Source organism: Cololabis saira, chromosome 19 (genome assembly GCF_033807715.1).
Source record: "Cololabis saira isolate AMF1-May2022 chromosome 19, fColSai1.1, whole genome shotgun sequence".
Lineage (NCBI taxonomy): Eukaryota > Metazoa > Chordata > Actinopteri > Beloniformes > Belonidae > Cololabis > Cololabis saira.
In genome coordinates, this window is record NC_084605.1 from 10787047 (window position 1) to 10800863 (window position 13817).

Sequence of the window (13817 nt, forward strand, 5' to 3'; positions counted from 1 at the left end):
AAAAAGAGCTTCATACAATGATGAGAAAACTGGCTCTATAAGCTTCTTGCCTGTTGCCGATTCCTCTGAGAGGAAAAAAAAAAGAAAAAAAGAAAAAAAAAAAAAAAAAGACACTTCCTGTTCTCACCTAGTCATCTTGTCCATTTATCTGCCTCCTCTGACTGACCCACTCCACACGATTAAAATGTGCATTTCTTGTAGACAAACTTGAAATTTCAATTTTTTTTTATTCTTATTGCAAGTGCTGTACAAGGGTGCATTTTAAATTATTCCTGTTTCCAAATGAAAAATAAAAAACACATTTACAACTGAAACTTTTAAGATTACATCCAATACATCATCCACATGTATACATCATGCAGGCCTTTTTACAAAACAACCCAAAATTGCATGATGTTCATCACCATGACACTTTAAACAGTTATTATAATTAACATATAACTCCAGCTATACAGTTATAAATAACATTCAACCAGGGCACCTGATGAAACATTCCATTGATTGATAAATGTCAATGTCATTGCTATTGACATTCCAGGACAATGTGGGAAAATTATTTTTGGAAGTTTTAAAACAAACAAAAAAGGTTACTAAACTTTCAAGTCTAGTGGACACCAAAAATTAGGAAAGTAAAACAACCATAAATAAAAAAGGGAAACAGTTTGAGGTGCAAAATGTGAAGGAATAGGGTAGGGTAATGAATATGAACAAAAGATCAGTTTTTGTGACTGGTACTGAGGACGTCGCACATTTCACACTTGCGCTCTCCACAACCCGGCCGTTGGCTGAACATTTCATTACTGCAGCTACCATCTTCTTTAAGATGGAAGAGCCAGGGACCCGTTGGCAGACCTACATAAATATCTGACAATCACCCGACATCATCTGCACTCAAAACTTGCACTCATTGTCAATATTGAAATAACGTGGACCTACTCGATGTTGCTTTTCAGCTGATGCACAGTGCGCTTGTCCAGGTAACGGCAGAAGAGCGTGAGCAGGTTTGAGGGCAGCAGGAGCGGCTCCACCAGTGAGCACTGAGACAGCTGTCCTGCCACCTGGAATATTATGTCAGTCCTGGGGAAAGAAGAGGGGAAAAAAAGTCAGTGTCATTTAAAGAAATAAATTTAAAAAACTACCGTATTTTCTGGACTATAAGCCGCACCTGCATATAAGCCGCATCCGCTCTATTTTTTAAAAAAGTATTAAAAAAAAGATATACAAGCCGCATCTGCATATAAGCCGCATCCGCTCTATTTAAAAAAAAAAAAGATATGCAAGCCGCAGATATTTGTTGTTAGATTAGATATTTACTACATGTACAGAAGGATTTTGAACTGTAAATGATGTACATGTTTGTACCTAAATAGATCCTTTCCTAACAGTGTCTTTTAACACGGCACCAACTTTGCTGATTAAAACGGGACAGAACCAAGAGAAAATAACCGGTATTTATTTATCTATTTATCTGTTTGAAATCTGCTTCTACTTCTATCTGCTAAAGAAGAAGTAGCGTATTCTTCTTTGCATTTATGTTGTCTTAGTTTTGATTCTAATTCCGGTTAGAGCGCCCTCAGCGGTGGAAGAAAAATCCACAGAATAGCTGCACCTTTGTATAAGCTGCATGGTTCAAAACCTATGAAAAAAGTAGCGGCTTATAGTCCAGAAAATACGGTAGATAAAATGATTCCAGTTCAATTTTACACAGATTCCCACCAAGTCTCAAAGTCACCAATGCTGGGCTCAAGAGGAACTCCTGAGGAAAGCAGCTTCTCTCCATGGGACAGGAGAGCATACAGAAAAGACAGCCCAAACTGGAAAAAGAAAAAAAAGAAGTATGAGGAAAACCCTTTTACATTTAAAGAAATGTATGAACAAATGCAATAAAACGCTAACCTTGTTCTGACAGGTGAGTGAGAGGCACTCGTATGCATCTAAAGACTCTGATGACGTCAGATCTTTGAGTACACCAATGAGCTGACTGAACGTCAGGCCACCAATCACATTTCGAAGCGATGGGTAGAGCACAGGAAGGGCCTTAAAAAAGGTAAGGATGTTCAGATTTGATCTTTAAAATCCCCCCCAAAAAAGAGAACTTGATCACTTTGGAAACTGCCTTTGAAGTTGAGATGAACCTTCAAGAGAACATGATTTAACCTTTTGTGTTCATCTATAGCAGCGGTCCTCTGCTACATCCATTATATAATTATGAAAAAAATAAAAAATCCACACACAACCAACACACAATGGGCAAGAGTTTGGATAAGAGTTTATGACTAATCTCTCATTACACCAACTATATCAATGCCTGAACTTAAGACCAGTACTTTACAATAATACAGTTCAGGAATTGTACAACACGCTAGAGGAAATCCACAGACCTTGCTGTTGATACAAGTGTAAAACGGTAAAAGAAATGCACACCTCCTCTGTGTCTCTGCTTATCAGTGAATGAAGGTTAGACGACACAATGTGCAAGATTTTCAGAGCTGAATCGCGTTTTAGGAATGGCAGTAGACGGGCGAGTAGCCTTTTCCCTTTCGAGACAGCCAAGAAAGGAAGAAACTCCTCTCCTGAATCTCTGCATCATGAAATGAAGACAGTTAAGACAACGTTGATTAGCGTTTAGCATTTGTATCGTTTCAACATTTGACTACGCTTATTCACAGAGACCCACATAGAGTTGTGGTGTTCCAGCTGAGAGTATATAAGCTCCACTTTCTTCTGGGTTTTCTCCATCAACGTTCTCTCTTCTGCTTCAGACAACACTGTGGTCTTCATCCTTTCCGTTTCCTCCACCTCCAGCAGAACTATGAATAACTGCAGTACATGATAGGACATTGTGTTGGCGGCTATTATAAATCTATCAAAATCAAATCATCAACCAGATACCTTTTCTATTTTGCTGAGGATCTCTAACCGCTGTTGGCTGGTGTCTTTTTGGTCCTAAAACAGGGATAAGTCAGTGGTGGTGTAAAGGAAAGCTGATTGTTTGAATCTTACAATACCAGTGGTCAAAACACACCTCGATAGGAGAATGACCTTGGACTGCATTCACTGCACTGATGGCGCGACGGGGAGAGTAGCAGGTGGACACGGCAACTTGACCCAAAGAACCTTCAATGTGCACCACTGAAAGAGCAAAAGCCTGTTATAACAGCACAAAAATGTTCAGCAGTGCAAATATTAGGAACAAGCTCCATACAGTACGCTTTAAAGCAGGGGTGTCAAACTCATTTTGCTTGGCGGGCCGGATTTGACCAATTTTTTTCTCGCTCAAAATAACAAAAACGGTGCAAACATTTTTTTTTTACTATTGTTATCTAATCCAATATCAGTTTAATTAATTTTAAAGGAAATATGCACTTTGTTTTGTAATTATGTAAAATATATTTCTTCAGGATCTTTTCTTGAAATTTCTCTTTTTTTTTTCAAATTATGTAAGATACTTTTAATATCATTTTACAAAGATAAACAGAAACAAGTATGTTTTTTTTTTTATATATTTCGCTTTTTTATAGGAAATTTAATTAAAAGCAAAATCTTTCTTATTACATCCGGGAGTGTTTCTTTGTGATTCAGAGCTTTTTCCAGTACAATTAAGTGTATTTATTTTTAAAAATTGGCGCGGATATTTACGCCAGTGTACCGAAAAAGTCAGCACTTCTCTTTTAACTGTTTTACTTTGTCACTATCCTCGTATTCAAAACTGAAATTCTCCGAATAAATATCTTCTATCATCTTTTTTAGCAGTGATATTTTTCCTGCGAAAATACATAATAGTAGTCAGTTAATAAAAATAAATGACAGTCTACAAAGAAATAAAATCGGCAAATGCATTCTAGAAAACTAAAAAAATATTGAAAACTGCTCTATTTGTGGAATAACGATGGATTTGTAGAAGAAATATATTATCGGATATGCTGCGATTCATGGCAATTATTTATGCCTTCCTTTTTAGTAAATGAACATTTGGTTTTTTGCGTTGGAAACTTCTCGCGGGCCGCATGAAAACCTCTCTCGGGCCGCATGCGGCCCACGGGCCGCACATTTGACACCCCTGCTTTAAAGTGTGTCTGAGCATAAAATTGGGGGTTTTAAGATGTCCCCAGTCTTTTCTCGTAGTCCTGGCTGGATTTTGAAGGACTGAGGTAGGGCAGCCTGTAAGCAGCTCAAGGTAAAGTTGAGGGTTGAAAGTGAGCAAAGCACCCGCTGCTCCTCGTTAAGCTGATTGTTGTAAGCACACAGATTAGTCCAAGATTGTTATCTTCTCAACAGGGGCCAGACCAACACCACCAACAAAAACTGCTTTCATGACAGCAGCATGGCCCATATTAGAGACAGGCTAAACAAAAGCCCATTAAAGATAAATAAATGATAAAGGGAACGCGAGGGAAACCTGGTGTGTAGGTGTCAGTTTTTGTGATGTAAGGAGTGGTGAGTTTGGGTGGCTCCCTCTTGCTCCTGATTCCCAGCTCTTCCTCAGCCATCTTAGCTTCTATTCGACGATAATACTCCTGTTAAAGGGTTTAAGCTCAGCCATGAAAAGTCACTTAAAAACCAAGAAGGAAACGCAGCTACGAATTAATAAAAGACATAGGTCCCCACCTGGTAGTAATAGTCCTCAAGGTATGGATTCTCACTTTGCAGCTGGATCATCTGCAGCCTGGTGATCCACTCCTTCTCTTTGCCCGTCATGAGATTACAGTAAGGGTCCCAGGCTTCGGACTTTCTGCAAGTCAGAAAAATTCTTACAAGTCATCCCGTTCCAAAATGAATTTTAAAGAGTGCAGATTTACTTGCTATAGCACCAACCTTTGGAATAGACGCTGTTTTTGACTAAGTAGTCGTTTATGCTGAGGATGTAGCTGTGTGACTGGACTCGGGCACCTGTTGGTTTCAGACACCTTTAATTCCAAGATTACTAACAAGTATCAGGACCTACTTGTTTACTATTGTCATGGCATTTGTTTAAGTCTTTGGCATGCAAATACCAACTTTCTGTACCTTAGTAGCTATTTAGTTGTACATATTAGGGATGGGCGGTATGGACTAAAAAATGTTTCACGATAATTTCTGGCATTTATCCCGATAACGATAAAAATGACGATAAAAAAAAAAAAATACTAATTCAACTCCACCTTTGTAACTATAAATCTATCACCACATTCAGTCTTTGGAGCCCCCAAATCACTGCTCGAAAAGAATACTAAATGCTACTAAACTACATCAATTAAATTGAATTGATAAAATCCAATTAAATGAGTTACACCTGTACTGCAGAACTGGAATGACTCAGATCTGCCATGTTTGTTACACAAAAACCTCAACGGGAATTTATCCTTCTTTCTTTAAGGCTCCTTCCTTCAAGGCTCCTTCCTTCCTTCCTTCAAGGCTCCTTCCTTCCTTCCTTCCTTCAAGGCTCTTTCCTTCCTTCAAGGCTCCTTCCTTCCTTCAAGGCTCCTTCCTTCCTTCAAGGCTCCTTCCTTCCTTCCTTCAAGGCTCCTTCCTTCCTTCAAGGCTCCTTCCTTCCTTCCTTCCTTCAAGGCTCCTTCCTTCCTTCCTTCCTTCCTTCCTTCCACGCAGAACCATAAATCAGCTTTACACAAAAACGTCAACAAGAATTTATCGTTTTTACCGCGAGATGACAAATTCTTACCGTGGGGAATTTATCGTGAACGGTTAAATATCACCCATTCCTAGTACATATAGCATCTTTTGTTCTTGTGTAGCGGGGTCTTTCAGTCCAGTTCTCAAGGTCCACCCTCTTGCACGTTTTAGATGCTTCCCAGCTCTAACACCTGAATCCATCAGCTTGTCACCAGAATCTGCATTAGTGTGTCAGACCTGAAGACCTCTACTGTACGCTGGCAAAGACTTTATATATATTTTCTATTCAAGTTCTTGGCCATCAACATCCATGAACTGTGATGGTGTGATTCGTCACATGTTTTAGCTTGACATAAAAGTAACTGAAACTTGAAGTTCACCACTTTGGTTGCTACCATTTTTGTCAAGCAAGTACAGATTTGACCAAGAACCCTGGAAACTGTACACTTCCATTAAAAAAGGTGACAGTTCAAATATAGTGCGCCTGCACCAACACACCCTACTTTTCACGCCTTGCTCCCATGAGGACCATAACTGACATAAGGAACACCATACTCTAACTAGCAAAGTAGATCATGAATATGTCAAAGTCAGATGCAATTCTCCCAGACTTCTGAATCCATCTTTAGGCAGTAGATTTAAAAAAAGTACTGCATTGAAAACAAAGTTAAAACTTAACTTGTAAAGCAAAAGTATTTCATCTGCAAAAACCTGCTTTATGCCATGTTACTATCCAAGTTCCCAGTTTTGTCAGCCCTCAGTTTTACGCAAGTGAAGAAGAAAACAGTGTTTTACAGTCGGACCTTGCTTGCATCAGATCACCTACCTGATGGGCTGCACTGGATTAGACGAGGGGCTGTGAAAATGCGATGGCCTCGGAGAGTTGGCACCAAAGCGAAGCTGCATCATCTTGGGCGTTAAAGGTTGAGTAGAGGAGCAAGGGCGGTTTGGAGGAAACATGAAGCCCCCCGTCTGATTCAGCATAATACAAAAAGCATTAAAGAAAAGAAGTTGAGCAAAATTACGTACACTTGCATTATTCTCCGGGACAAATTATAGAACAAACTTGATTGAAATGTCGTGGTGTGAGGGGTTGCCGTGAGAAAATGGGTGATCCTGGTACCAAAGTATGGATCTGCAAGAAGAAGCAAAAAGGAGATTAACGGGAAACTGATACCAGTTGATTTTTCTCCCCAAAGAAACTAACAGATGAATTAACTTCAGAGCTGCCACTAGTTAAGACTGTCATTTTCATATCCAACAAAGAATATTTTACACTTTTCCTTCTCAAACAGGAACATATTTTGCCTTAAAAGAAAGGGTCTGTAAGGTCACAAGCAGGTCATCTCCCAGAGAACACACCAAGCTGACACTTTTTAATTATCCACATTAAATGATAGATCTTAACGAGCCCCTTAATGTTTCAGTAGAAATACAGAAGTGCAGGGACCAGTGCGGTCATCACCAGTCTGCTGTTGTGTTACGTCAACGTTCCCACATGCAACGCAGCACTCTCTCAACCTCGCCCAGTTTAACATACGACTTAAAGACTGTTCCCTAAAGAGAATCACTGATGATCTGTGATTGAACTGCAGACAAGAAATATTTTAATTGAGTAATACATTTTATTTATAGGCACCTTCCAAGGTTCCTGAGGTCACTGAACAAGACAATGCAACATAAAAACAGCTAAATGTAAAACTGCCAGTCAATATTTTACCAATTTGTTGTGAATTCTCCAGGTAGGTACTGTAGCCTTACTCAAAGGTTTCAATGATTTTCAAGTGTAATTTGTGTCTAAATGGTTCCATCAGGTCAATTGCATCACTTGTAACATATTTGCCCTAGCTGGATTCATGCACCACACATTTGTAATGTGTACATTAGAGATCTTTCATCTACAGGACTTTCTCAGAAAATTAGAATATTGTGATAAAGTTCTTTATTTTCTGTAATGCAATTAGAAAAAAAAAAAAAAGTAACATTCTGGATTCATTACAAATCAACTGAAATATTGCAAGCCTTTTATTATTTTAATATTGATGATTATGGCTTACAGGTTAAGATTAAAATTCCCAGAATATTCAAATTTTTTGAGATAGGATATTTGAGTTTTCTTAAGCTGTAAGCCATGATCAGCAATATTAAAATAATAAAAGGCTTGCAATATTTCAGTTGATTTGTAATGAATCCAGAATGTATTACATTTTTGCATTACAGAAAATAAAAAGGACTTTAGCACAATATTCTAATTTTCTGAGACAGTCCTGTATATTCATCTCCCACAACAATTACATTTATTTAATCTCCTAGCAGCTCTATTTATTGCATATAACCTCACAGACTGTCGTTTTCTTTTCCTGTCAAGACACTTCCTACATCAGCAAGTTATATGCCATCACTAAATTATTCATGCCAAGCAAGAACACAAGGATGGGTGGTACCTCATACTTCCCCTGACCCGGACATATCTTCTTCTTGGGAAAGCAGGTCGATCGTAAAGTAAGCTATTCAAACTGTGTCTGCAGCTTTCTGTGTGAACCACCATGTTGTACAGCTGATGTATGTGCCAAGAGCATTCGTGTCGCTACTCCTTTAAACATCCAAATGTAGTAAAAATAATTTCCACCTGCGGGGGCCCTCTTTGGCCAAACTGTCTTCTGGAGAAGGATCCCCTGGGTTCTCCTCTCCTAAATCCATAGGAGGGATACGGTAAATCCAGGAAGCTGTCATTCACATGCTGACCTCTACCTCTGTGCCCAATCACACACACTATGGCATTGTCCTACAAGGCACAAAAATATAATAAGATCCCAGATTTATTTAAAAAAAAGTGTCACAGCTACCACCATTTTAAATTCAACTATACTTCTTAACCTGAAGTATTGATCCTGAGACTCTCTTGTTTCTTCTGTAAGAGGGTATCATCTTCTGGGGACAAAAATCGGAGTGAAACAATCAGTACGCAGTCAGGCAAAATTAAATAAAACATGACTAAGTCGTCACTTGCCTCATCCTCACTGGTATTCCTGTACAAGGCGTACCCACAATCCACTATGGCGCTGTCAAGACTCTTCAAAAACAAAAGTGAAACCCAGCTGCTACAAACTGACCCATCTAACTGAAATTCACAGAAAAAAAAATGTAAAAACTATTTTTGTTACCATGAGACTTGGCCGCCCCTCCACTATCCTCATCACAGCTGGATCATCAAACATCTGGCCCCTGCCCAGTCCTCCCCTCCATCCCCTGCCTCTGACATGCTGCAGCCGGACAGGGGATGGAGCATACCTGGACACGTACTGTGGCTTGTATCTGGGGAGCGAGCGGGGAGCGGTGTCACGGTATGGAGGTTTGGGATCTTGCAACGATGGCGGTGGTGTTGTAGGCTGTGGCTCTACAAATGGAGCAATGCTGTTGCCATTTAGGTCGGCTGTCAGCTCAGGCGAGTCGAGATCTACGGTGAAAACACAAATTAAAAAAAAAAAAAAAAAACAGCTTTAACTCTTTGGCATACACAAAGGTAATCAACTTTCTAGAATATTCCTTAAGTATAAAATATTGATTGAGTCTTGCTTCTGTTGAGAACTCTGTAGGTACTTAAAGGTATTGTGACATGAAAAACACATTTTTCTTGATTTTTTGTGTTTTGTTGGGTGTCTTGACATCAATTACACCCAAAAAACAACGAACTTTTAACATTCAGTGTATTGTGTGCTTTCTGGGATTTTCCGCATAACTATGCAAAAACAGCGCATGTGGTTTGCTGGCGGGTCGTTGCGTATAAACCCGCTAAATCACCGCCCCCTCCACCCAGCTCCCTGCCTCCTCTCCTCTCCAGCGCACCATAAAGGCTGATTTATGGTTCCGCGTTACACCGACGCAGAACCTACGGCGTAGGGTTACGCGGCGACGCGCACCGTACGCTGAACCCTACGGCGTAGGCTCTGCGTCGATTTAACGCGGAACCATAAAATCAGGCTTAACACGGAGCTGTTTAGTGTTTAGAGCCTCTTTTGTTCTAATCACCGGAGGAAAACTGCTAAGAAGACCCGCGGCCACTGACTGGACTTAAGATAAGGGGACACTGCTGCTTGCATGCCTTTATTTTTATGATTGTTTGCTGTGGTTCTCCCTGCTGCTTTTCCGTGCTTCGCCTGTCGCTCCCGGCTTAACTCTCCGACGCCGCTGTGAGCGTATGGCTGGGCTGCAGGAGGTTGGGAGGAGGAGCGGCGCAATGATTGACAGGAAAGGGGGAAAAGGAAGCGTTTTTCACGGCGCAAAAAAACACTAATAAAAAGCCAGGAATGGAGTACTAGAGTGAAGTTTTTCTTGTTACACTCTTTTAGACACATTTGAGGGATATTGGCCAAGACTTTTAATAGTGTTAAAAGCATGTTAAAAATGATGTCACAATACCTTTAAGTGCATCAGCATCAGATTTTAAGTTGTTCCCTACATTTCAACAATCCTAAAAGACTGTGCGCTTGAAAAAATGAAACCCCAAATCTAAGTGGACACACCAACGTAATAGGGGGAGGGAAAAACAATTATTAGAAGTATTATGGCATAACAGTGGAAATTCTGGGTGCACCATGAAACTGAGCACAGATGAGAAAAAAAAAAAAATATATATATATATATATATATATATATATATATATATAAAAAAAAAGTTTTTAAATAATGCTTTGGGAAAGTGATTGGAACTGGTAAAAGTCTGCAGTAGGCCTGATCGTCCAGCTCCTTGCTGCTTATAGTCGCTCCCAATACTCAGTGATACAGTAAATGTTGGGATCAGTAATTTGATGGAGCACTCAGAAAGCAACTTTCGAACACAAAGGCCTACAGGTGAAGTTAACATGTTGCTATAGCGGTAATTAGCCCCTGTAAGTAGCTGTAGCTCATCAAGGACAGAGTTGGAAGCCAGTGGGAAAATACACCCCAGATAGTAAAGTCATTCAGGCCTAATCTGGGCGACATTTGGTTCAGGTATAGTGCTGGCAAGCGTTAATGCTGGCCAGACATCACACAAATGGTCATGAGCAGGGTCTAATACGGTTCCGGTGTATGGGCCAGATGGTCCAGGCCCAGCTTTGACATGGGTAGAGGAAAGTACTGCAAGGGCTAGGGCTGGGCGATATATCGAGATTTTAATATATATCGATATATTTTCAAACACGATATGGTACGAGACAATATCGTTTATATCGATTTAAAAAAAAAAAAAAAATTTTTTTTTTTTTTTTACATTTTTTTTTTTTAATGATTTTGATATAGCTTATTTTGTGACAAATTGACTTGAATGTTTTATTTGAGATTTGCACAAATGTTTTGTTATTTGCACAACTGTCAACCTCAGTGGAAAAGTCTGGCTGTTACTGTCTACATTGTATTAATTGCACAATGTATTTTAATTTAATTGTTATGCAGGAAAGGGATATTTGTTTTATTTTATTCAAGAAGCATTTTTATTCTATATATGCAGGCAGTTTATTTCATTTGTTTCATACATTTTGATATTGTGCAGACCTCTGTTAATAAAGGTCCCTGTGTGACATTTGGCACGAGGCTTTGTATTAAAACTGACTGTTTTTTTAAGGGTTTGCCTCAGAAAAAAATGAAGCTAACAGAGATGCTATGCTATAATGCTTTGGGGGAAACCCCAATTAAGGCACAGAAAAAATATCGATATATATCGAGTATCGCCATTTAGCTAGAAAATATTGAGATATAACTTTTGGTCCATATCGCCCAGCCCTAGCAAGGGCCAAAGAAAATATAGATTGATTCGTCCTAGCAATAACATCTCTTCTGGGTGAGTTATTACTCCAATTTATGACCAAAGAAAACTTCAGATGTGGACCACATATGAGTCAAACATCCATTTCTACCTGGGATGTATGCATAATGCAGTGTCTCCCAACCTGGGGTCCGGGTCCCCCCTGGGGGGGCGCCAGAGATCTCTAGGGGGGCGCAAAACTTTGTCTGCTTTGAAATTATGCAGTTGTAAAAATTATATTTGCGAATGAGTCATTCATAAGACATTGTTAGGAATAATTTATGAATGTCTTGAATATATATATATATATATATATATATATATATATATATATATATATATATATATATATATATATATATATATACACACACACACACACACATACATACACACACACACACACACACACACAAAGGGCAGATGTATATCTGTTTTAGGAGTAAAACTGTGGAAAACGACCTTAAACTAGCAAATTCAATAAATTATTATTACTATTATTATTTTGTGTAGACTTATGATACTTCATTTGTTTTTTTTTTTATATTCTATTCAGTTAAAAGGTGGGCAAGATTAGCTTTATGCTTCAAGCCCAGACCTTTTCGGTCAAATAATCACAATCTTGACCAGGGAAAAACCTGTGTTATCTTGTTTGTTGATTTTTGTTTGTGATTGACCGAAATGAATATTAACTAACTAAAAAAATATTATTTGGGTTTTTTATACACTGGTGACAAACAGGAAATTATTTCATTCCTTATTATTATATAATTACTCAACATTTAAATTTACTCCGACAGTTTGTTAAAGAAAAATGTTAAAAAAAATTTGGTCTCATATTAAATGAGACATTTTTCAGAAATATTTGTATGTCCTTTTGTGCGTATTTTATACATTGGGAACATTGGAGAAAAACAAAGTAATATGTATAGAGAGTAAACCAAAGAGAAATGTTTAAAAAAAAAACATAATTAATGTTCATTTTTTCAATTAAAGACTATTTTGGTGCTAGTACGTACGGGTCGGGGGGCCTGGCTGGTCTTAGACACAAGTAGGGGGGGACAAGGAAAAAAGGTTGGGAACCGCTGGCATAATGTACAGACTTGGAAAACTTGAAACCATTTAAAAAAAAAAAAAAAAAAAGAAAAGAAGAATATAACTTGAATCTGCTGCCTGGAAGCTTTCTAAATGCTTAGTTTATAAACACAATAGACATTTCTCCCCCAGTATTTTTTTCCCTAGAAAACATGAATGTCAGAGCACTTGCTGCACAACGTGTACAAGCCTGTATTCGCTTTGAAGACAGGGGGGGAACATAATTAACTTCTGCAGAACTTCAAATACTACACACCCATCCCAAAGGTCTCCTCGTTGTGTGCATTTATCTCCTCATCCTCCTCAGCCATGGCCTGCAGAAGGTCACAGTCCATACTGGTCTCATCTTCTGCATCACTCCACTCATCTCCATTCTCAGGCCACTGGGACTCACAGGTCTTCTCCGTTTCCTGGATAAAAGAAGAAAACATTAGGCTCGCAAATTGATGCAAACACGTGTTAGAAAGAGACCCCCTTTTTTGTGGAGGGTTTGAGGGTTTATTTGTATATTTTCAGACTGCTGCTTCAGTAAAAACATTTAAAAAAATACTTACCTGCTGCTGTTCTGAGTCACTCATGGCGTGCTTTGGGAAATGTTACTACACTTGATCGACGGCTCGCGAGGACTTTCCATGCGAGACTACCTGCTTTCTCCCGGCAGACGGCGCGAGATGCTCATTAACTTTTAAGTGAACTCACCTGTGAGGCCGGAGGCCTGAACGCAGCTGTGCAGCTGTCAGTCACCTGCGCACGCACGGGCAGTGAGCCAATAGCACCCTCTGGTGGCCAATGGCGGTAAGGCAAGGCTGTATTGTAATTACTGTAATATTATTTGGTGTAATACTCAGTACTCGAGTTGAGGGGGGATGAGGGGGGATGGCATCCCCCCCTGAAATAAAAACAGTCAAAATCATCCCCCCCTGTAAAACTTCCATCCCCTCTTTCCATCCCTTATGTCATTTCATCAATGAATGTGGTTTTACTGCTATTTCAACATTTAGAGTCATCACCGGAAAAATAACTTATTTGACAATTTTCACCTGTTTCAAGTAAATTTTCACTTGAAATAAGTAGGAAAATCTGCCAGTGGGACAAGATTTATCTTCTCATTACAAGCAAAGAAATCTTGTTCCACTGGCAGATTTTTCTACTTATTTCAAGTGAAAATCTACTTGAAACAGGTGAAAATTGTAGTTTTTTCCAATGAGGAGTCTTGTTTTAAGTTTAATGAAATTTTTTTACTAAAATGAGACATTTTAACTAGAAATAAGACAAATATTCTTGTTAAGATTTTGCGTTTTTGCAGTGATCCATTTTACTTATCCTGTGA

The 13817-nt window shown here is 39.0% G+C and overlaps 1 protein-coding gene across 1 annotated transcript; it reads right to left on the reverse strand.

The window, feature by feature from the left end:
* Window positions 1-932: 932 nt before the first annotated feature.
* Window positions 933-8843, reverse strand: patl2 (PAT1 homolog 2). The gene is given in 17 exon segments (XM_061708542.1): window positions 933-1077; window positions 1717-1814; window positions 1897-2037; window positions 2425-2581; window positions 2678-2820; window positions 2893-2946; window positions 3026-3132; window positions 4400-4517; window positions 4609-4732; window positions 4816-4881; window positions 6042-6049; window positions 6433-6582; window positions 6677-6745; window positions 8240-8395; window positions 8488-8541; window positions 8621-8683; window positions 8775-8843. Coding segments are annotated over 17 exon segments (1707 nt in total). The 5' UTR covers window positions 8829-8843.
* Between the last annotated feature and the right edge of the window lie 4974 nt (window positions 8844-13817).